Source organism: Colias eurytheme, chromosome 2 (assembly GCF_061535395.1).
Source record: "Colias eurytheme isolate Ceu_HAF_F1 chromosome 2, ilColEury1 Martin Lab GWU primary, whole genome shotgun sequence".
In the NCBI taxonomy this organism is placed as follows: domain Eukaryota; kingdom Metazoa; phylum Arthropoda; class Insecta; order Lepidoptera; family Pieridae; genus Colias; species Colias eurytheme.
This window is the reverse complement of record NC_142981.1, coordinates 2,223,703-2,250,298: the sequence shown is the minus strand read 5'-3', so window position 1 is coordinate 2,250,298 and position 26,596 is coordinate 2,223,703. Positions and strand designations below refer to the sequence as shown.

At 32.2% G+C, this 26,596-nt stretch overlaps 2 protein-coding genes across 2 annotated transcripts in view; both read right to left on the bottom strand.

Moving 5' to 3' along the window:
- The window catches only part of LOC149910106 (uncharacterized), a 47,373-nt gene that overhangs the window by 12,506 nt on the left and 8,271 nt on the right, over positions 1–26,596 (bottom strand). Inside the window, exons 4-5 of the mRNA XM_090108715.1 lie at positions 24,789–24,943; positions 7,962–8,165 (exon numbers count right to left, since the gene is read on the bottom strand). Coding sequence (XP_089964841.1) covers positions 7,962–8,165; positions 24,789–24,943 — 359 coding nt within the window. The remainder of the gene's footprint in view (positions 1–7,961; positions 8,166–24,788; positions 24,944–26,596) is intronic.
- The window catches only part of LOC149910105 (neural cell adhesion molecule 2-like), a 59,818-nt gene continuing 41,166 nt past the window's right edge, over positions 7,945–26,596 (bottom strand). The window contains exons 8-9 of the mRNA XM_090108701.1: positions 24,789–24,943; positions 7,945–8,165 (exon numbers count right to left, since the gene is read on the bottom strand). Coding sequence (XP_089964827.1) covers positions 7,945–8,165; positions 24,789–24,943 — 376 coding nt within the window. The remainder of the gene's footprint in view (positions 8,166–24,788; positions 24,944–26,596) is intronic.

Below are 26,596 nucleotides of genomic sequence, written 5' to 3'. Positions count from 1 at the left end.
GTGTGTATTAAGGAAAGAGGTGAGTTGGTTATGAAGAAGACGTTCAAGGACTTTGGAGAGGAAAGGTAATATAGAGATGGGACGGTAATCAGAAAAGGAATTAGGATTAGATTTTTTAGGCAATGGAATAACTTGTGCATCTCTCCAAACACTTGGAAAGACGCTAGTGGAAATGGAGGTATTGAATATGTGAGTGATAATGGGTACAATGAGGTCAAGGATAGGAATGATCATATTACGGCTAACAAGGTCACAGCCAACTGCGTTTGATGATATTGACAATATCGCTTTACCAACATTCCGTTATTATTTTCGTAAGAGTTAAATAAAATTATTAAAGGCACATAAAACTTTCATACATAAAAAAAAAAAGAAATATACTATGCACAAAGGGCAGCCTTATTGATAGCTAGTTAGTGATCTCTTTCATACAGTTTCATGATGAATGAAGCGCTTTTCATTCCTTAAGCATTGTTTGTAAGCAGTCATTTGGAAAATCAATTTATTTAATTTCTAGGAACTACTGCGGTTAGAATAAGAATGCAATGGCCATTAGACAGTAGGTACGTAGCCGTTGTACAATATTGTGTTTAGCTATAATCGTAGTCGAACTCTATTTTTGTAGTCATTCTTGATTATCTTAAACATATTTGCGAGTTTGAGAAAGCTGCAATTTTAGCACTTATTTGGCTTGCGTAGCGGTCTAGCAAAATGTGTCCATATCACAGTATTATTCGTATTAACCTTAGATCAAACAAGTGTGTTTTCTAAAATGTTTTAAGCACTTTGCAATATACAACACAATATAAATATATCTAATTGAAAAGATTAATTTAAATTGATATAAGGGACATTTGGTAAAAAGGGTGACTGGTCACTAAAAGTCGTTTAATATAAATCCATCACCAATAATAATTACAAAAGGAGTCACAAAATGTAAAAAGGGATATTTTATATTATTATTTCGACAAATTGAAAAGAACAGAATGAAAGCGATAAAAGAATATATTTACTAAATATCTTATTATCTTTGTTACGTATTCAATATTTTAATGTCTATATCGTTTGTAGGTACAATTACGTAAAGAAACAAATCAAAACGTAGCGACTCAGCGACTATATTTATTAATAAATCGTGGCCTTTCTGCTACGCACTTGATACGCACTTGCCCGACATTCGAGTTAAAATCGAAAATAATATAGATTGTTTTCACTCCGTATAAATAACAAAATATTTTCATTCACGAGCAACTTTGTCTCCGCAACTATTTTGTCTCTCCCAAATTTGTATGGGGAGTTGCGTCGCTACGTGCGCGCACTTTCATACTAGCCCATGGGTGGAGAGACAAAATAGTTGCGGAGACAAAGTTGCTCGTGAGCACTAGCTCTTAAAAAGGAAAATCGACTTTTTAACTGACTGTCACCATAGTTTACCATGCTGTCACAGTATATTACAAACTAGAGAAATTTAAATTTTGTAAGATAATTAATATCTTCTCTAATTGATAAAGTAAGGTCGATTTTCCAAAAAAATCTTTCTTAGGACTCTTCCAGTTTCCTAGGAAATTTTAATGAGTGTGCGGCTGTTGGTCAATATAATATTATGTGTTTAGGACACTTTTTTCTAAATTCCAATACGACAATAATTAAAATTAAACAGAAATTATTTCACGACTATTCAGTCAAATTAGCAAAAAATTAGACTAAGACAGTGCGCGCACGAGCAACTTTGTCTCCGCAACTATTTTGTCTCTCCCATCTATGGGCTAGTATGAAAGTGCGCGCACGTAGCGACGCAACTCCCCATACAAATTGATGGGAGAGACTTAAAATAGTTGCGGAGACAAAGTTGCTCGTGCGCGCTAGCTCTTAATAATAATGAATTGAAATGTCTAATGTGTTCCTAGAATTTATTTTATTCTATTGTTTGTATTGAAATCAATCTCAATAATCTTCATGGAAAAACGAAACGTGAGAACTAATAATGGGGAAGCAAATACCTAAACATTTAATTGTACGAAATACATTTTAGTATGTTTTATATTTTAATTTTTAGACATATAATACTTTGGAATAGATTTCAAAGGATTTTTGTATAAATAACGTAATTAACAAGACAATATAGCCTATTAAATTAAAGTTTTATTTTCAACGTAGGTATGAGTTTTAAGTTGTAAAATCTTATTACTAGTTCTACGTCATTACTATAAATTGTTATGAAAAGCTCATAGAGTGTTTACCTAATATAGGTAAGTAATAACTTTGCAAAAAGAAAATCTTGTCCATTTCAGTAATTTCATACATGATACCGACATTCATGAGAATTGTATGTCTATTCTTATATCACCCATTTAACGATAACATAACAAAAGACAGGTAGGTTTCTAAAGAGATTACAGGCTCCATAGAGCTTCGTAAAGTCTGAAACGATAAAGACGGCATTCGATAACTTCCCGTTAACAGACGGATTAAAACTTGAATATGCTCAATGTGATTATCTTTATACTGCTTTAGTTCTGACTGAAATTATTGTATGCAGCTTCTTCTATTTTCAACCGACTGCAAAAAAGGAGGAGGTTCGCAATTTGACTGTTTTCTCTTTTGGGTTTGTTATCTAAGAAATTTAGACTGCGCGAACCGATTTTGATGATTCTTGTTTTTTAAATTAATGCCTTCAAGGTTGTCCCATTCAATTTTGTATAGTTCAGACCATTTGAAAGCATTTTAGTTATTTGTTAAAAAATAATGATAGTTCAATAAATTTTTACAACAAATTTACAATTGATCCAGTAGTATTTTATTGAAAGCACTTCACTGTTTTGTGATACAAACATTTCAATAGAATTAATGTAAATTGGATTAATTGTTCGCTTCATAATTCGTAAATATTTCCAAATACACTTGTAATCATAATAATTATTAAACTGCTGAATTTTCTCCTCGTCTACCTATTACGCATTTACAAAATATTATAATGCACAGAATATTCACCATACCAGTGAACTCACAATAAACACAAAAAATGATTTGGAAAATCCAAAAGTGCACGCCTCATAATTTTTTTTTAATAATTATTTATTAATTATTATTTTTGTTTATTTAATAACAATTAAACCACATCGAATCAGACCCTGAAAAATGAAAGGGTTCTATTCCTGAGCATACTCAAGCGTAAGAGAAAAAAAAAGTTTGAAAAATCAGATGTTTTGCGCGAAGCGACAGTAGTACCCACCTCAACGCTTCGCTTATGAGGCGTGCAAAAGACTCGATTAGTAAAGTATTTCGGTCGCTATCGTGTTAACAAGAAAATCCTCCGCACATACAGACACACGGACGTCCAAGACAGAACTTTTTTAAACTGTTTTTTAACTAGTTTATATAACAAAAATGACATCAAAAATATCATGAATGTTAAAAATAGTGTTTTTTCTTAAGATGTGTGTGTATGTATTATCTTACAAGTGCAATGTATGATACATAAAGACATTTTAAGTTTGAAAAATCAGATGTTTTGCGCGAAGTGACAGTAGTACCCACCTCAACGCTTCGCTTATGAGGCGTGCAAAAGTTGAATAATTATAAACACTACTATTTGAATATTTTTTTAATATCGTACTACAAGGAAGCGACACTTTGCTGACACGATATTTTTTCCCATTGCGTTTCACTTATTCATTAAAAAACGCAAAAATATTTCACTATAAAAGTGCCCGAGGCGTTTGTTTTCAATCCCACAAATAATTTCTCAAAAAAAGTTGCTGGCTTTCATCGGTCATAATATGAATATTTGAAAGGGGATACCAGTTAGTATTGGCGCGGCCTGAAATTTTATTTTTAAAAGGAAATGTATTTTAGCCGATTGCGATGGCCGTTCGATTTTTACGAGTCAAAGATAATGCTGGAGTTAAGCCCTGTTTCCTCTTGTGGGTAGGGCGGATGGAACGTGTAATTCGTTGTTATGTGGGGTTTTCTTTTGTATTTTATTAGCATGTACCTAACAGGATTATTATTCCATAGGTACTAAAAACTAAATTAAACGTCACGTTTTCTGACTAGTTAAAATCTTTAATTGAACTTGAACACTTCGTAAAGTCTTCTAAGTTATGGAAGTGTGGTCTCTAGTTAGGTATCTAGTTAGGTTCTCTCTCGACAGAACAATTTTATAAGATGCGATCTTCAAAAACAATTCGAGAAATAGCAGCCTGGCGTATTGCCCGCACATTGCAATTTAATTAAATGTCAACATCAATGTCAATGGCTTTTAAATAATGTCAGTGAAGTTAATCTTAATGGCTTAAATTTTAACGTTTACGTATTATTTATATCATTTACCTTCATATACGAATACATTAAAATGAATTCAAATATATTATTGATATATTAAGAACTAGCTTTCCACCCGCGTCTTCGCCCGCGTTTTAAAGAAAAATCCGTATAGTTCACGTTCCTGTGGGATTGCCAGGATAAAACTATCCTATGTGTTAATCCAAGTTATTCTCTATGTGTGTGTCAAGTTTCATGAAAATCAATTCAGCAGTTTTGCGTGAAGGAGCAACAAATAAACAAACATACAAACCTACGTAGCATCTTTTCCCTCCCCTTTATTTATAAAAGTTTTATAAAAAATCTCGAGTTTACAAAAAAATATCAGACGTTTTCGGTCGACATGTAAAGTGCTCTAATAAAACTTATCAGGAGTCGGTCTGTATTATCAAATACGAAGCCATGTGGATGAAATTGTGATTTGGATTATAAATGAACGCAACTTGTGAAAGGGACAAATTTTCCAACAAACACGTACAAATGTTTTACTAAAAAGGTCTACCTTTCCTTAATAGAATATTAAACAACTTTTGTTTTCACAGTTTACGCGTGAATATTTTATTTACACGAAACCAAGCTTAAAACATTTTATCAATTTGTGCCTATACGACCCGTGTTCATATATCTACGGCGCGACATTCGTTTTTGTTTCATTCTTTTTAATGAGGGACCTTATTACCAACTCTAGCTTACGCAATTTACAAGTTTACAAGTAAGGTATAGCTAATGAAAATAAAATATAAAAGCTTACCAGTATAACTACTAAAATAAATCCAACTTCCACATGAAAATGCTTATCACTAATTAAAATATTTTTTACGTGACCGTGAGTAGATCTAAAATATCAACTTGCTGATATTTCCTCAAGTTTAAGAGCTGATGGAGTTAATGTTAGCTTTAATGTAAATTCTATAATTCTAAATTCTAATTTACATATTACCTACCTTTTCATACCTTCTATCTTTGTTACAACAGTTACAATATTAGCGAAAGTATATTACCTTAGGGCTGCTACAACAGTTTTATACCCATAAAGCTACCGAATTGCACGACCCTATATCTAGTAAATACAGAAACTATCTTCGCCATTCTCAGTCGCCCGTTGAAAGAATAATGCTCTAAACTGCAAAGAGGACTCGACAGCTCCACGTATCCTCTATTTAAATCTTTAATACCCTCTGTTTATATCCCTTACGTACGAGTATAAATTGGCTTAACAACTTATAGTGCATGCTTGACAAAATACGATGCTACGCTTGGTACGATTTTGTTCTTTGGATTGTTACTTCGTTGTGTTTATCTCTTTGTGGAGGACGAATTTTTAGTGTTGGTTTGCGTAATATGTGAATATGAAAATAAAAACATCACCAATTATGAATCATCAGTAAGTTTATAGTCAAGTTGGTCAAGTCTAAAAAAACTTCTATTCTTTACTTGACTTGGAATGTTTTTTATTTTCAGTAAAATGAAACCACGAACTTTCGGTGCTACGATAATTAAGTAACATAACTTAAATAACAAAAACGATACGATAAATACTACGAGAAATTTCTAATGTTAGACTTAAATGATCAAAGTCTCAGAATGTTTGATAAGACCGCTTGGGTCGTACAAAAAGTGTATCTTAATAGAACAATAAATTTCGATCTTATCTTAATGCAAAAAATTATAATAATATCGCATATTTTTAGACGTTCCCGTATTTCATGACACAACACGATAGGACCACATTTTTATGTTAGCCAGCACGGATTTTCTGTCCGAATTTTCAAGGCTCGTTTCGAAGCATTTTATGGGCGTTATTTTTTTTTGAAAAACTTTATTAAAACAATAGTAGCGACAGCTATACGACTAGATGGCTTCAAATTTTCAACTATATTTTCGTTTGAAAAATAATATACCTAGTGGAATTTTGATAGGCGACTAGTCAAGTTTTAATTTCGGCCATATTGAATTATGATCCACTAACCTGTCCTATTGACGTCACTCAGGTAGAAAAAAGCGTTTACCGGTGAAAATTCTGCTTTTAATTAATTTAGTAAAAACTAGAATTTTACTGAAATTAAGCGTATTTAAGTGTAAAACTTTACACAACTTTCCCTTACGTACCTACAATAAAGTTAATTAGGTTTTTCTCCTGTATTTGAAATCCTATATCATATTGAACGTTATAAATAAGCTATAGGAAAAAAAAACTATTTATATGCGTTATATATTTTATACTAAAGGTATATATAATTATATAATATACTAGCGGTCCGCCCCGGCTTCGCCCGTGGTACATATTTACGTTTTCTCTACATAAAAACCATCCTCGTACTTCAAGGAATATAATAAAAAAAGAATTATCGAAATCGGTTCAGCTGTTCTCGAGTTATGCGCTTACCAACACATTTTGCGATTCATTTTTATATATAAGAAGATAAAGAAGAAGATAATTTACTTTTTATAACCCTCTGATTGCAGTCGAATCAAAACATTTTCCTTATTAGTTTAATTGCAAGACAATATCAAATTAAATCTAATCTAATAATAATGCTATTTTAGTTTTAATAAAAAATTGGTTGTTTGTAAAGTAGGCTTCGATCGAGATGTTTACATGATAACGTCTTATTGGTGGCAGCGCTCGAGATGAGACGGGAGATCGGTCTGTCTCTCTCTCGTTATACCTGCGATCGCGCTCGTGAGGTTTTGGTGTGACACCAGTTTCTGAACATGTCACCCGACTAAAACGATTTTAAAAACGTTATCACGTTAAAAAGGTAATCTCAGCAATTAAAAGAAACAGAAAACACTAACTAAAAGTTACATATACGTTAAACCTTTATCCGATGGTATAATACGGTAAAATCTATTCAGAACACTTATTTCTTACGCTTGCTATCATAGTAAATTACGTTAGCGCGGTCTGTGTCCGGGATAATACCTATTCCCTCGGATTTCGTTCACATTCCTTGAACTGTGTTTATTTTATGTATTCTTATTCTGATTCAATCCCAATGTGTATGATGAAATTGGCTGTCGCGGTGTTAGCGAATTATTTTCAGAATATATCCGCGGTAAATCTGTATTTAATATCGTTTGCGTAATTTTAACGTACACCAATCTTAGGGTTTTATTATGTTCGTGGTATTTAGGAAAATTGTTTATAGTGAAATGAATTTTTTCATTTTCTTTGTAATAATGTTTTAGCTAGCAGACTAATCCACAAGGATTTCTTCAATAATATAAAAACATATTAGGTACTTTTGAATGTTATACATTGTGTTGAAACGAAATCTAATATAATATTTATAGGTAACTTTGAGACTAAAAAATTCTTTTGCTACATTACCTATATTATATTAATTTAGTTTAGATAAATAGTTCAATATATTTGTATTTTTTTAATAATTTCTCAACACAAGTGAATTTACATGAATTAAACGTAGTATCTTAATCTTCTTAACTAAACTATCACTATGTTCTTCACGAGATTCGTTAAAATAAAACGAGATTCTTCATGATGATGGTTCGCTCTATCATTCACCATCATCACAAAGAACCATAATATTATTCGTCGTATCAGCCATGAGAAGTCCACTGCTGCACAAAGGCCTTTCTATTTTTTAGAACTTAATATTAGTACTTATACTCACAATAATTATTAGGTATAAGGTCAGGCTCCGCGTCATCATGCTCCACAGGCTTATCAAGTTGAGCGGACGGCGGGGCCTTCCTCGGTGCCCGTCGCCGGCGCGCCGCCCGCCACGCGGCCACCGCGAGTGCGAGCGCTGCCCCCGCGCCGATGACGGTCGCACCGGCAGCGCCCGCGGCACCCGCGCCGAGAGATGTTTCTGATGCTGCAATAGGGAGTTCGTGTGAGTAGTGCTGTAGATTATCACAATTAGGTACTATGTAATAATGGTACGTGATTGATGAGTAAGTTTTTTGCTTATCTTTGACAAAAGTGCTTCTAGAAGAAGTCAAATTGAATAAATAGATGAATTAGTTCTGAATTTTGTTTTTCTAGATTTTTTTTAAACATTGAAAGTATGTTAAACCAATGTATTGGGAGAGTACGGATATGAAACGCTTAATATTAAATGGTAAATCTTGTAGAAATTTTATATCTAAATACGATTAAGGCTAACCTAACCTAAACCATATTTCGCAAATTCGAAATAATAATAACACATTAATTAGCTTAGCGAAAACACAACACAACACTGCTTTAAAAATTATAAATATAAAGACGTGTGGCACTCGGGGACTGCCGTGGTAAAGCTATTGCATAGCATGCCTTCAAGCCACACCTCCGTGTCCGTCGGAGTGGGGAGCGTGAGGTTTTTTCGTTACGGAATTTCTCGATTCGGTCCCCGCGCTCAAGGCCCGCGATAGAAGCAATGCAATAGCTTAAAAATATATTTACGTTCATACACCAAATAAAACTAAAACAATAAATCAAGAAAGGAAAATAATATAAAACCCAACTTCTTGATTGCACACGTCATATTCCGGTAATGGTGGAAGAAATGGTATAACATCTGGATTTCAAAATGAAACCAACACCGCAGCGGGCAATAAAAATATAATAAACGTTAATATCATAAAACATGCCATTTGAATAAAAATACGCTCGCTGCACTATAATTTAGTGATCCAATTACGGGTTAAGCTTATCGAGCGCATAATTACGTCTGCGAGAGGTTAATTTATGTTATAAGGAATAAATAATATTATTTTCATACTCAAAAGAACGTAACGTTTTCTTTTACAGTGGACGATATAGTTAAAGAGCAGGAAGTCGGGTCGCTAACATAAAATACATTTATATTGTAATAACTGTCAAGTAAAAACACAAACAACTTCATATTTTACCGGTATTAGTATAGAAGATAAAATTAATAAATCAAATATAGATGCTAGATGTTTCCCTTTATCAGTCCAGTACGGACTTTAAGAAAAAATCTTAACTTGTAACCCTACAATCATATTATGGAGTATAGTTATCAGTTATCAACGATACTATCATTATTGTCAGTTACTTAAAAAACAATACCCTAATACAATGTACACTTTAACCGCTCACCCCGACCTATAAAGTCCAAAACCAAGCACTCGCAAAACTGCAGCGGAATTATTAATAGCCTTTAACTTCGACGGCGATATACAAAAACAGGCGAAACTTTGCAGATGATGCTTGCCAGAATATAATCGGCAGATGGATCGTTAAATAAACAGAAGGACGAATGCAGCAGAGCGGCAACTTTGTGCCGGCATTCTGGTAACTTCCAACTTATGAAATTGCCAGAACTCTGCACTTGCTTAAATTTCGGACGACATTCTTCGACTGTTTAAATATTAATTAGCTGGGCTCTAATAGGGTCCGTAATAGAGGGGGTTATTCTGAGCGTGGTTGTGGAATGTGGTTTGATTTGTTGCTTTTGTGAGGTGCGTTTGCTCTTAGAAGCTTGATTAGAAGTTTAGTTAACTAGACGTAGATTACGCTTTTGATTTTGTCATTAATAGGTACATATTCATTTTCTATATTTCTTGTTACAGTTTACTTGCAAAGTAAAAAGCATTGCAATTCATAATATATACCTTCTAACCTGAAAGAGAAGACAGAGAAGAGAACCTGAAAGAGAACTTAATATTATTGTATACTTAACAAATAGGGCAACACTGAACTGTTTCTTCTTATCATTTTTATTTCAATGGAATAGCAATATTAATCTACCACAAAATTGACTTGTTAAGCCATATTCATTTCACATATTTTTTCGGGGATTAAAGTATTCGATTACAAGCCGATACACCGGTCTCTATAGAATTGTTTCGATATTTTATTACAAAATAATGTCGAAGGCTATTACACTGAAAAACTTAATAATTTATTATAATAACAAATGTTTGTTTCCTGATCACTTTACTATAATAGCGAGAGGGCAACTTATCTTCAAGTCTAGGAATTCTCGGCAATGAGCTATCAACTTAGCATGCTCTAAAGTTGCAGATAATATGAGGCCCTATCGAATAGTGTTTATTATTTAGTTACATGCAAAATCATCTACACACGTGCAATTTAGCAAGTAACAAACGAAGTAAAATGTAATAATTTGCATCTCTTAATCGAATATTCGGGCCAATAATTTAACTAAAGCGTCTGTGGCATTGGACGTGATCATATTGACCACTTTTCCCGATATATTGTGTGCGAATTTCATCCAGGCATGAATGCATGTTGCGACCGCACCGCACCCACGCGGTCCTACGCGGACGCCTGCGATGCGTCACGGAACGTTGGAATTATTTATGTGAATAGGCTAGTTCTAAATTATATTTGATTGAATTAAATGGTGCTATAATTTTGGGCAGATAGAGATAGACGGATAAGTAATTGATACTTTATAAAAACGATACGAATAGTTTTAGTGATAATAAATAAGTGATTTTTGGTATAAAATTACAACTTCACAATTGCTTAGTTCTGTGTGATTCTAATTAGCTTATATTTTTTTAAGCTCTATGTGTAGGGAGCTTTTAAAAACACTGTTGTTTATAATATGATTATTTAAATTAGAAAATTGATTAAGTACACAATTTCTTTACTTTATTAAAATAGTTAACCATAGATAAATTTTCTTCAATTATTCATCCTTTTGTGACACCGTATGCATAATTTTGCTAAATACCACACATAGTTTTAAAACTACAATTTGACGAATAATATTTCAAAGGGTTTAAACGGTTCACTAGCACTCATTAGGGTTCGGATTGGAGTTGTGAACTTTTAATTGTAAAACTGCTTTTGTTTCCTGCATGTAATTATAACTTATATTTTATATTAAATTGGCATGTTAATGGAAAGGGCTTCTTTAAGTACTTTGAGTTGTATAAAGTTTCTTTTAAATGCTGTAATTTTGTTTTATATTCAAATTGTATGAATAAGTGACATCAGTATAATAGTTTGACCTTAAAAACATTCAGCAAACAAATTATTTGTCGTCAAAAACGTGTAAGTATAAACCGACCAAATCATAAACCACACTTCCAAATGAGGTATAACCTGCCCAAATTGAGAGTGACATATACAGGTGTCTTGAAGCACTCTGTCAGAATGGGCACTTCAATAATTAATCCTGTGCGCAGGTGCGTTCAGCCTATGCAAATTTCATTGCTCCAGGCATCATGTCTTTACTGTTCTCATTTGAATTATTTCAAACCCGCCAGGTATTCGGTGTTATTTATTGAAAAAATTAACATCATTTGTCTTGACTTTTGATGTAATTTAATATTTTTCTTATTTTATAATTGTATAATTTCATTATAACAAGTAACTACATAGTTATTATATTTCTTTAGATAATGACCAGTGGCTCAAATACTATATATGAAAAACATACCTTAAACTAATTAAAAAAATAAAGTAGATATTGCTCTGCATTATTGTTCTAACTATGGGTCTAAAAAAATGAACTAGTCAATTCCAGATTCAAGATAATTAATTGTTACTACAAAACACAGCTCCACCTTACACTTATTGATTATAATAATTTTTAGTGCTACGAAATTATGTTTCTTGCACAGAACAACAATCCATATAAAAATGAGCAAACCCTTCTATTTCTATTTCAAACTATAGCTGAACTGAAGAGCTAAGCAAAATGGCTTCGAGAAATTTTCCCACCTTCACCATTCAAACTTCAATTAATATTAGAGCATCCCTTAGGCGCTGCGAAGGCATTGAAATACGAATCCTTTTTAATAAACCAGTACATCGGAAGAAAAAAATACTACTCGAATTTCTTTTTCTAAATACATCCCGTTAAATAATACAGAATAAAAGATAATATTTAACTTGTGGAAATGACTGTTATTTTTTGGTAATGCAAATAGACGTTTCACCTTTGTAGTAATAGATTGTTATATTTAGTACTATTAAAATAGTGAGGGTAAGTGATGTGGATTTGGGATACTCGACCGCGATAAACCTTCTAGCATTTGACACATGTAAGTTCTATGAAGAATTTTTTTACACAACAATACCCAACGCCGCTTGCAAATGCTGAATATGTTAAGACCATTTATCGTTATTAAAAAATAAAATTTATAGCTTAGTAAATGAATAATTTGATTGCTAAAATATCTTTGTCTTGTTTATCATATTAAAAAGAAAAAAAAATACATTTAAAAGATATATCAACATAATAATTTGTCTTGTAAAAGCAGTTCCAATTAAAAAAACCGCGGGAGCGGAAGCCAAGTAATTGGTAACAACTCAAAAATTAAAAATATCCTAAAAATAATAAGGTACAATATGAAATTACTTTGCCGCTGTTAAAACAGGAAAAAGGTTGCTAATAAAAATGTTTTATAATTAAATCAAATCAGAATCATGGTTTTTTGACGCGAATTTTTGTGTACATTTTTTATTTAAGTGGCTTTCACGAAAAAGCTCTCTGTTTGTGAAAGATTACTCAAAAGAAAATGGATCGATTCCAGGTTGTTAATTTTATACAAAATTCTGGGTACATTCTGGCAAATTTTTCTATCAATAACTTTATTACTAAATTGTGATCAGTAACATATTATAAAACAAAGCCCTCGTGCATATCTGTTTGTTCCCGATAAACTCAAAAATTACTGCATCGACTATCATTTTGTTAACCATCGGACAGCGTGATTTTCGCGGAACGATTTAGTGTATAACTTGTGTATATTAAGACTACGCTACGTTACCAAGTTTTTATAAAATAATTAAAAGTGGCCACAACTGTCGAAGTTTAAACAGCCAGGCACGTTCGGCCCGCAGTAATTTGTTCCTTATCAGTTGAAGCAGTTCTTTTCCGAAGCTCCCATTTGTACAACAAAGCGCTTTTACGAGGCCGTTTAGTTCTCAAACAACTAACAATCAGCGCTTAAGTTTCGCTAGTTTATATAATTATATTGTGATGTTATATTTTGACTTGGGGCTCATGGTATAGGAAAATTATGCCTTGCTGTGTTAGTAGCAGGGTGAAACGTGTGAAGAGGATATTTTTATATTGGTAATGTCATGTATAAACATTAGTTCTATCCAGATCTGTTCAGCGGTTTACACACAGTTTCAAAGTTTCGAAATTATAATATAAGCTATTAAACTAGTTTATTGATTTCATATTGAAAAGTTATCATAATCTAAAATTTCGTAGAAATGGAAGCGTCAGACATTCAAAGTTGTATATTATAAAGCTGTAAAGTGCTAAACGATTGAAATATGTATGAAATTAATAACCTTTTATAATAATTATCATCTCTATCGGCACTTAATCGTAATTGCTTTAAGAAAGGCTCGGTCTAGCAAGTCACAGAAGGGCACCTACATACTTTCCCATAAAGCATTAAATATTTAACAAGTAATGGTATTAAAAATAGTATTTTTAGATACACCATGTATCTATGTCAAGCGGCTGCGAGTGGAGCGTGCGTAGCTCGCAAATTGCCACAAATTAACGTCGAACCGGCAGTTTGCATGAAATTATTATAAATATTAATCATGAGCGCGTATTAATGATTGAAGTTGCCCGCGGCTTAAAGCCAGTGTCGGGCTACGAAAGGCGAGATTCGGTGAAGAGGTAGCGGGATAGAGAACATTAATGGATACTGTACTGGTATCTCAAATAGATCTATTTGATACCTAATAAACTGCTATTTTTTTAAATACCGTATATAATTACATAGTGTAAAAAGTCTATGGCGTTTTACGTATGTTGTATTTTTAGATTTATTTCAGCATTAAGCATAAGTGGTCATTTTGCGTGTACTGAATGTGTCAGTCTTTGTTATTTAACTAATTTTTCACAAAATTCAAATAAACTTGGTCACAGATACTATGAATTAACACAGTAAAAAATAAAAAAATACCCGTATTAACATAACAAGTTAGGTTTTTCCCAAAGTAATTGTATAATGTTTAGAGGCGTCAGTAGATTATATTATAATGCGCTTGCTTCATAGCCACACAGTATAATGTATTCATTCAGTAGCACACGCACACCTTGCAAACGAGCGTTTCGTACCGTAGACGGACAGCTTTGACAACGAAATGAATATATTTACTGTGTCACGAAAGAGATGGAATTGAATTAGATCGCTCAGAATATATTACTGTCGTGAAATATTCGGTTGAACGCGGTTTAGGAGTCAGAAACAAACACCTGGAAACGTCATATCCATTATTTTGATTAACTAAGGCCCGATATTTCAAAGCTTGTATAAAACTTATTCGTCGAATAATGTATAAAACTACCATTTTAAAAACGTATTCTAATTGCCCGTATTTGACAGTTTACGTGACATTTTAATATTATTGTGTAATACTTTATTGGACGGATAAGTTTTTCCAAGCATTGAAAAAACGGCCCTAAAAGCGCGAAATTCCGTGTTCCTGTGATATGTATGAGGTTGATGCATTGTATATGTTCCTATATTCGATACCTGATATGAGAATTTCAAATGGTCTATTTTTTATAATATTCTGATAGAATAAATAAGATTAGATATGTTTGAAGATAGAGTTTGGCGTAAGATTAAGCATTCTTTTAGATTATAAAACAAGCAATTTCTGATCCCGACTTCTGTAAAAATAATGAAACATGATTAATATATTTTTTCTCTTCACATCTTTATCTTATACACATCCCCTGGGACAGAATGTCATAAGATTATACCCCAAAAGCTCAGAGCATACATAATAATCGTATCACTTTACGAAATATATCCAATTTGTATGTAAGAGTACATGTCACCTGATTAGTAGAGGGGTGCGGTTAATGAATATATTAGTGCAATCAACAAACACATCTTGTTACACCTCTCATTAATAATAATAACATCTCTTGACTATATTATTAAATTAATTAACAATATTAGGTAAATAGATGTAAATGTTTTGGTGTAATTATATTACTATTCAAAACTGAATATTGCTATTAGGCGTAAGTTTGCAAATCTTGAATAAATAGAAATAATTAATATATTCATTATTTCAATAAATTATAGGTATAGTATAGTAATAATTGTAAATTATAACCAAGTAGTATTAGGTATGCTTGTTGTCAGAAGTACGTACTTGATGCTCAACGTAGAGCATACGTAGACACGTCGTAGACATCTACATTAGCGTAGCTTGTGCTACGATATCAATAAAATTTGCTATGAACAAACGATAAAATCGAATAATATTTGGATAAATTTTAATAAAATTAAACTAGTTATGTAAATTATTACATCTAGAAAATTTTATACAAATACACATGAATTAACCCCGTAAAATCTAACACTTATTCTACGTTCTTGACAATTAATAACAATGTTGTTACAGAACTAGGCTACTCGTTTCTAACTTACACTGATACAGTTAACCTTAACATCACACGGCCCTTGTCTTCATACAACATACACTGTAATTAAAGGTCAACCCGAAATCTTGTAAAATTACTTCCAACAGACTTATTCATAGCCTTGTCTTGTACAAGCCCAACGTGTACATATGTTTATCAATTCATTATTATTCACATGGTAGGTTCTAGATATTTCGTGTACAAATCAATCAATCTATGTGGATGTATACAGTATGTTAATTGAGATGAAAATTTATCCTCGAATGCGCTGCCTTGAAATAATTGTGAGCTAGCTTTGCGCCCGTGGTTATGTTCTCTTGCATTTTGCTTAATTCCGTATTACAAGAAGTGTTGTGAATTTCTTATATTCGCGGCTGTTTTATTTTTGTTGTGGTTTATTTTGATTGACGTATTTTATTGTTAAAATGTTTGCATTTAATAATCAGGGAAAAAAACGCACTAAATCTTAGTTTTCAGTTACTTTTATACACTTCCTTCAGCAATTCGAATGATAAAACATTCACTAACTGGACAAACATCAAATAATTATTATAATAGCATTGTTGTGATTTCATTACTCAATGTGTCGAAAACATAAACGAAATCGAATCATTCAATTACTTGGTGACGTCAACATTAAATAATCATCCACATGAATTATGTAGTAACCAAAACCGAAGCTTGAAGATAAAACCTCCGAACTTACAGCGGATCGATATAATACCACCGCTAACGTCGACACCTTTTTATATGATAATTTAGCAAGCAATAACGATCATGATCCAAAGTTTAAAGCGATTGAAAGCTGATGAATATTCCATCAATATCACGTCATATAACCGTAAAGCGCTGCAGCGCTGAATTATAAATGCCATATTTCCGTGGATCTGTCGGATTAATTACTGCGCGGAAAAATACAATGGCCCGAAATAAATCATCGATGAAGCTCAATAAGCTGTGATCGTTTCACCATTTTTTCTTGTTTTTATTTTTGACATGCACGCTACGTACGGCTCGGCATTTCCAGATAACGGAATAGAAACGTCTGGTTTATTCGTAGTGTATGGCAGACGTATTCTGTGCGTTTATTTAGTAGAGTTATACTTTGAAAATATGTAAAGCGTGGCGTAATATTCATTGCAATTTGGGATGAAAATGTCTTAAAGATTTATAAGCATTATAAGCATATATTTCAATACGTTAGATATTACAGCGAACGGGATCAATATCTTTAAAATAAAATCATGATCGCTTTGCTATATTGTCAAATACATTATAATGGAAAAACACTAATTCTAAAATTTTACTCAGAATACCTAAGAAATACAAATTTGTATGAAAAGATTTACCTATACGAAAGCTAATAATTTATTATTGTCTCTTAGGCATTTAGAAATAGAATTTAAAAAAAAATTCCAAGCGTAACAAAATCGTCTCTTTCACAGTAATATAAAAAAGAATTAGATGTTTATTTTCCTTACGCTGTTTAAAAATTTTCCACTGAATCCGGTTTTAGTTTCTCTTAAATATTTTTCATCTTATAATTCTTTATCTTAGTGCGATAACTCATAATTACGTGTATACGCTAAAATATTTTATATTTAGTGAGTGTACATAGTGTGCTCTTATCTCACTAGTTAAGGCTCGTTCACACGTAATCCAACTAAGCCTCAATAAACTGTTCATACAAATAATATTTACTTGATCTTATAATCATTGTAGTAAAGCTTCTTACTCAAACTATAATTCCCATATTTGCATTATAAAAGGAACTTAATTGCTACGAAGTAAATAAATAAATATTATATTATTCAAACTAGCTAGAAGAAACTACAGAAACAGCTTTAAGTCTCGGAGCTGCATGATTATGTTAAATTTCATTAACTAAACGATAAGCATTATGTTAAATCGCTTGTTCCATCAAGAAAAAATAAACCGTGCGGCTCCACACATTCTAAACTTGGTGTACTATAAAATCGTGCGACTCCGCACGTTTCTGTTCGACTAGCCTTAACTAGAACAGCGCTTCTCATTTGGCTCTAATGTAGTGCACCGGTTGTTTATTAGTCCAGCCATTAACACGGTATGTTTTAAAGAATTAAAACTCCCGAATACGGAATTTTCTGACGTAAGCTGCTGGTTTTATTATACGTATAATTTTATATATAATATCATTAACAGGTTTATTAAATAGTATATTTTGGTTAATTAAATAATAAATAGGTTTTACATATAATAATAATCACTACATGCAGTCGCTTTCTCTGTCCCTATGTCCCTATGTATGCTTAAATCTTTAAAACTACGCAACTGATTTTGATGCGGTTTTTACTAATAGATAGAGTGATTCAAGAGGAAGGTTTTAGTATATAATTTATTATGTTTTAGACAAAGCGGGCGAAGCCGCGGGCGGAAAGCTAGTTAATAATAATATACTATGGAAAACTTTAAATTTATAAGATTTGTTATTGGGAAGACTAAAAAATTAAATATATAAGCTAATCAATAAATTATATCGTTATAGAGCGTTCGTTTAAAATGATTTGATCGCTATTATCAATATTTTTAGTTTAAGTTTTCATTAATATAAAACATCGCTATCAATTTACATTTGAAAATCTATTTCCATTTAGAATGATTAACAAATTGAAATGAAAATGCATTTTCATTATAGTTTTATTAGCAAAGTGCTATAAAACAATAACTCCATTAAAAATGTGATATTTCAATGTAACAAAGAATTTTGATAATATATTCAATATTTAGCTGATTTGTTTTCACAGTTATAATAAAATAATTGACATTAATGAAAAAGCAATCGATACCAATATTTTAGGAAGAGTAGGCAAAGGAGTAGACGTGTCAACTAACATCATTTCAACGATATTTAGTCACTTATGGCATCATTTAGTATTGATAGCGCGTAGTAAAAGGAAACTCTCATGTGATAACTGATAACTGATGTGCTACCGCGGAAAAAGTAAAATTTATCTAGCTTCGTAACTAAATCCAGTGTCCAAAATATAATCCATCCTACTAATATTATAAATGCGAAAGTTTGTGAGGATGTGTGTGTGTTTGTTACTCTTTCACGCAAATATTACTGAACCGATTACAATGAAATTAAGCACACATATAGAGGGTAACTTGGATTAACACATAGGATAGGTTTTATCCCGGAAATCCCACGGGAACGGGAACTATGAGGGTTTTTCTTTGAAAACGCGGGCGAAGCCGCGGGCGGAAAGCTAGTATCATATAATCGCTCCCTTGCTTCGTTAATGAAAGATAAACAAAGAATCCTTCCGCATTTATAATATTAGTAAGGGCGTATTGCACCCTCATAGTAGATTTAAGCTCTCGAGACAGATGGACAGTTACTCATATAATTTATCTCAGGTGGATAATAAAAGCAAAGTACAAGTAAATTTACTCGCATGGCCCTCATTAGGGACTGTTACCGTTGTATTGTGTATATGAAATAACTAGATTTCCGCCCGCGGCTTCGCCCGCGTTTTCAAAGGAAAACCCGCATAGTTACCGTTCCCGTGGGATTTCCGGGATAAAACCTATCCTATGTGTTAATCCAAGTTACCCTCTATATGTGTGCTAAATTTCATTGTAATCGGTTCAGTAGTATTTGCGTGAAAGAGTAACAAACACACACACATCCTCACAAACTTTCGCATTTATAATATTAGTAGGATAGTATTAACTGGCAAAACTCAGTATTATCACTTGATATTATAATAGCTCTTATAAATTAATATATTTTGCATTGAGAACCTAGCAGACAGTTTTTATAAGTAAACACTACTTATTAAATGTCAACTGATCGTTTTGTAGTATAATTTATTATTTTACAAAATGTAAAAGATAAATTTGGATGATTGAAATACTTTTTATAAACAGCTTGACTCAACTAATGCTGAGATCAAAGGCCACAAACATCAATTGATATTTAACAAGATTTGATAAAAAATATGAACAATAGAGTGTACTCTACTGTAAATTAAATATGTATTTAATTTACAATAGAAATTGCGTCGCTTATACCGTTATATACCATTGCTTTCGATCTAATTTATGTAAATAAGATTTATATATTTTTAATTGTCTACTTTTAAATATTTTAACGGGCAAAAATGTGTTAATAGGCTTCTGTTACTTTATATAGGGGCTTTACTTTTGTACTTTTAAATTAATTATGTATCTTAATTTTCATAAATCGAAAATACAAAAAGAACAAGGAGCTATATAATAAGTCTTTCATAAATAATTAATTAAATACATAATATTAATGTTTGTGAATAAATTACAAACCACGGTTATTTAATAAGCAATCATTTGGAAAGAGATCAAAGATTCCATTCAAATGGATGATACGGAAATTAAATGGTAAATTGATGAAAATTCATTGTTAAATAGGCAAATAAGCTACAAGATGAAAAGGTATCTGACATCTTTTTCATGTTGTTAATATTAAATGGCTTTGAACAAATACCATTTGTACTATATTATTCTCATTAGCAAATGCCACACTTTAAACATTAAAAATACTAACATTATTGTAATTTAGGAAAACTAATTTGACGCAGATGCGGCGATCTAAAAGAGTTAAGAGTAGAATGTCAGAAGAATAAGAATATGTATTATATTAACTATAGTTGTTAAAAAATATTGTTTCAAATTAAATAAAAATACACTAATCAATAAGAACTTAATCACCCATTATTATTGAATGTTCAGTTTCAAATATGTTCCCCTTGTATTTTTAAAACAATGTACCTCATAGAAGATGTCTTCATAAATAATAGAACTATTTACCAGCCTCCGATTCTCTATCACGCGGTTAGAGGTTACCCACAAGGGGATCGGCGTAATATTCATTCAAAGACCTTCAACATAGTTTACGACGTTACCCATAAGGGTTTATAGATCAACACCTTGATATATTTTGTAAGAACTAAGCCACTGTTAGCTGTCTTCAACTATTTTGAGAAGCCTAATGTTTCGGCTTGTTTCAATCCTTGGATAAATCTTACCCGTCCAATAAAGTATTACACGATAATATTAAAATGTCACCTGTAAACTGTCAAATATGGGCAATTAGAATACCTTTCATAAATGGTAGTTTAATACGTTATTCGACGAATAAGTTTTAACCAAGGATTGAAAAATCGGCCCTTAAAAGTTTATTCACTTCTATTAAGACCAGATAAATTATCCAGATATTAGATGATTTGACAATAAAAATTACTTAGTTTAATAGATGCTATAATGTGTGTTTACAAAATATTATTTTCTAAACATGGTACGATGGTGATATTGTTACAGTTTAATTATGTTAAACCATACCGAACAAAAAGCAATGGGGCCTATGGCGGTCGACTTGACCCATGGGTTTTTGTGTGACTTAGAACCCTTTCTTCTTCGTCAAACCATTATAATATCTTATTGTTCAAAATTCCCATCTTAAGTCAGCAAAATGTGAAGTCCTTGTTGCGGCAACACCTAGGCTTAACTTGCTTGCCGAAGGATCACGTGTTTATATCATAAATAGACAATATATAATTATGAGTTTAAACTATAATATAATACAAAAATGTTATTACTGTATTAAGGACTATATTAATGATAAATCACTCGCTGATGTGTAATAACGACTTATTAATGTATATTTATTTTATTAATGTATTTGACTCAAATTTAAAATAATTTTGGACCTTAAAGATAAAATTATTATTTGTTTAGCTGTAAGATTATGTATTTGTAATTTCATATGCCTAACAGGCAGATTATGGCGGGACTTATGTTTGTATAAGATCTGAATTGTACCCATATTCATGAATAAAAATATTTGAATTTGAATTTGAATTTGAATTAGACTTCAGATACATACTATACACTAAAGTATTTTATTTCCATTCATATTGTCATCCTACGCTTCAACTTACAATTTAAAAGTCGTCTACAAATATCAATTATGTGATGTTGTTATCATAAACATCACTCGCGAAATTTACGTTTGAAACGAATGCTCTCCGAAGTACATTTCACTCAGCGCTCGAATACCTGGATCGAACTGTTTGTTTTCAATTTCCTTCAAAAATTATTGGCGTCTGTTTATTTGTGCCCTGTACAAGTGTAGATAGAGACTCGCCCGAGCGACGTAATCCTTTGGGTTCTTACGAAAATTGGTTTTAACGAAATTGAACAAAAGTCACGGAGCCATTTTTCATTTATATTTAATGTCTTGAGTACTTTCGCGATTGATTAAGTAAATATACATATAGGTAACGACCTATCGCAACGGCTAATACTCGATAGATAAACTGAGTTTATTTGGGAATTCATCGGGATAGGAAATAATTAATCATCGTTGTACAAAGGTACGAGAAATTATCTGTAATAAGAGTACAATAGTGTAATTTATCATGAAAGAGCTACTGAGGTTTTCTTAGAAATATAAGGGAGTTGATTTGATTTATATTATTAAGTATGTGAACAGATTTGCGGTTCGTCTAGTGAGGTGGTTGTTTGTTGTGGCAAAGGGGTTTGAAAAACTTTACCCTAGTAAAGACATCTTGAAATACCACAAACCATTATGGGATAAGACTGTGGTAGACAGGTTTAAGGCATTAAGGTAGGTATACTATTAACGAATGTGACAGTTGTAGGTAAAGAACAGGAGCAGACAGAACATTAATTTAACAACGAATACATTACATTGACTTTCACGTCAAATTTTTTGTACGAACAACAATTCCGATCTAAATCAATCCTGGCCTTCTGTGCCCAATATTTATCGAAGCCTAACGGTCCGATGGGCCACCCAAAATCCATGAGCCAGCTAAACGAGATCAAACGTGCGATATTAAAACCTTCCAAACAAGTTCTGTAAGGAGTTTTGGCGGCTGTCAGGCGAGAAATTAAAGGTCCGATATCTTAAAGGCTGGTCATGTGACTGATAGCCTATTTTTCGGGATCACTTGCGAATTTCGCTTCAACGAATGCGAAGTAATAAGTGCTAATGTTATGTTTGATTTTCGTTTGCTGTGATGGATTGAAACAATTTATTTTTATATATGAAACCTTTGTACCTTTTTCACTTCCTTGAATGTTTTGTAAAAAAGGAATAATGAATTTTTAAAAAATGTTGTTTTTATATTGGAAATAGTAATTATTTACCACAAACCAATTTCTGGAATCTAATTTTCTTTTGGTTTTAAGTTATGTTTTCTGTTAGATGTATGGTATAATATTTGAACATATTTTATGATATAGGTCTATTGCTTCTTCGGCATATAACGCTTTCAGTAACATGCCGTGTTGACGCAAAAATCAACTTGTAAAATGTACACATTGATAGTTTGGCTAGAAGTTAGAACTACACGCTCTTTATATCAATACATAACCTCACGACATTCCATTACTCCAGTATATAAGTCCATAATTGGTGAATGTATTGCCGCAAGCATACAACGCTTCAATAGATATTGTTGCTGCCAATTTAGCTAAAGCTTAAGGTCAAATTCGGTAAGCAAACAAGTCTCATCCAAGGCATCCTGAGAGGCTCTTGATTAATCTCGCCGCTGGATTGAGGGAGTTTAATTAAAAAGGGATTATACGGAGGTTGCACTCGGCCTACATGTGCCGTGCTATCTGAGTGGCTTTAGAGGAAGAATTAATCCTTAACTTGAGCTGTGCGCTCCTTGGACTTTTAACGTTTTTGCGTTTACGACGTTTTGCTCGTGGCTTATATGTGGCGTAAGAGATGACCTCGTTACTGTACAGCAAGTTTATTTATGAATTTTGTAATTTATTTTGTGTTTTAGGTTGAACTGGGCCATCAACTATTTAGACAATCAAAATAAATATTATGAATCTTAGGCCGCAATGGCAATTAATATTAAAACAACTATAATCGATTAACTCCATTAGCCTGCAAATTTGTAGGACTAGGCCGGTCTCATTTTATTTCAAAAAAGGCTCGGCTAAAAAATACAAGGCTCGTTGGCGCAAATGTTTGCGGAGCATAAAGAAAATCACGGTTCCACGAAGGCATCAAATCTTCGGAACATTTTAGCCGCCACTTTTCTCGTAACTTATATTCTCCCGGCGAGCCTAATGTTTTTCCTTGGGCTAATAATTGTAAGGATAAGGGAGTAAGCGCCAACCATCACTTAGTGTGGCCCGCTATCCCAAGAGACGGCCATGCTATAAATTGAGTTGTGCAAATTGAATCGAGAGTATTCACGGGCTGTTTTAAATTGTAATACGACTGACTAGACATTTGTAAATAGGTTTCGGATAAATCGCCGCGAAATGGTTCTGCGAAAAACGAATTCGTGGAAACAATATGTGATAAAATCATTTACATATTATAGCGTATTCAAATCCCATTAAATGAAACATTCCACACGTCTAATATATCGTGGGTGTTTGTGACAGCGATATTAAATGTAAGTGAAGTCCTGCGTCAACAAGTGGGGCATGGGACAGGCATTTCAAATGTGTTTCACAGAGGGATTGCAAAAAGCTTACAAGCATGGTCGTTATATAATTTCTCTTTTTTTATATCAAAACGTATATAGAAACTTGAAACTCTCGTTGGAGTGTAATCAATTAAATTTAGAGAGTACCTAAAAGAATCTGTACCTGACCAAATTAACTTATGCGTCATGATTTGCTTCTTATTGCAGGATCAATATGACTTAAACCTAGCCAGATGTCACGAAATAAACTCACAGAAATTGACCTTCACACGCTATTTCAATGTATCTTAACCCTAACTCAAACATTTATTTATTCAATTAGACTTCTTCTGGAAGCACTTTTGAATCGTCATTACACATTTTTAACATTTAGGTACCACCGATTCGGAAAGCAGTATATAGATACTTCGTTACTTGCCGGCAAGAAACTCCGTAGTTGCTCTTTTAAAATCATGTCAATATACAATTTAATTTTACATAATATGTAACTACATAATATATCATAATATGCCAAAGAAATGTCATGTAGTTCTTACGCGACAAAACTCCATGGATTTTCATCTCCCATATAATTATATAACTTCTAAACACTATTACATACCTGTTCGTTTCTCAGGATCCCTAAAGAGGATATCTTCTAAGGGCGTGGGGGGAGACCTCCCCTTACTGTTCACGGCTACAGCTGTCAGTCGGAACCGAACGTCCCACTCCAGGCCCCGGACTGTCCATATGGGCTCTTCTGATGTTAGGTTTATCCTGGAGACAAAATTTAGTTATGGTAATTCAATTTTAATTATGGATGTAATAGTTTCAATAGACATGCCTAAAAGATCGGGTAGTAGAAATTTCAGCAGTGAATGATTAAATAATTATAGGAAGTACAAATAAATGATAACCTAAAATTGAAAAATTAAATTTGTCTACATTTGTTAATTGTGAAAATATACGAAGAAAACATAATTTTCTGTATGACAGTTTATTTGAAAGGCCCTGCAAGATATAAAAAAATAGACCAATAAAATAAAATGATCGTGTAAAAGATCTAAAATTACGAAGTTATGACACATAAAACTGTAACAAATCGTTTATAATGTTACCCAAGAAGAATTACTGCTAATTACAGGCTTTAATTAAAACGTTGAATAAAGATGTCCCAGTATATTAGATATTCCGTTAGTCAGAGGCATTTTGAAATAATTAGTTTATAATGACGATGTCGCAGGAACCTACTGTTACCTGGAAGTTTGTAAAATTAATTCATATTTTATTATAATAATATTAAAATTAAATTGCGTAATTTTCACTGGTCAGGATATAATATTACAATTATGAAACGTGCTCAATTTAAGTTGTATTTTTTACTTTTGTTTATTGCTTCACTTATATAAAATTATTGATTGATTGATACAATTAAATATTGTTTTGACCTTAAAAAAATAAATATTACTTTCTGCTTTTTTTATCATTACTTAAAATAAATGCATTATATTTGTTCAAATCTCAAAATATCGACACCCGTTTGACAGTTGATTAATGACTGAGATCGGAACCGGAGGGTGTGGGTTCGATCCTTCGTCTAGGAAAAAACAGTGTTGAAAATATATTTTTCTTCCCTGTATAAAAATATATGAGTATGATTAATATGAGTTTAGTTTTCATATTATAATTGTAATTGAGCCTATAAAGTGAAAAATATCAATCAACTTTCTAAAAAGTCCTTCGTAGCGACTGTTTGTATTTAAACGACAAATTCAAAAACAACTTACCGATTTTAATTTTTTTTTATCAATGAATCTCTTTGAATATTTTAGTATATACATATATAATAATAATATGTTAAGTTTCATTCCCTGCAGGCGAAACCGCAGTAAACTAGTAACAACTGCAACGTCCCATAATATATTTAACTATGAAAAATATTAAGTCAATATTAACACATTAATTAATTCACATTACAAGTAAATCAGCGTTTTAATCTTTAATAATTAAACCACAGAAAGTTTTCCTTCCAAGACGTCTTTTTCGGTGCGGTAAAATATTATTATTAATGAGATTCAGCCTGTCTCTTTAGTGTACTTTTGGGTATTGTTCTAAAACATTGTAACGAGCCTTGAAATCTAGTTCGTATAAGTAATATTTGATTTTTAACATTAAACAAAAAAAAAACTTACATTAATTCACCGCCAACAGTATTAAAAAACTTAAATTAAAAATCACATTATAAAATTAACTAATCGATTGTCTTCTGTTTTTAAACGCGCGCGTTCGATTTTTGTTTTTTTTTTCTTACAACTGGCCAGTACCAAAAATAAATCATTCATATGAAAACTTTTTCGTTGAGTGCCAAGGAGTTCGTATATGTTTTAATTTTGTTCCGTCAGCAGCCATTTTGTAGAATACGCTCGCAAA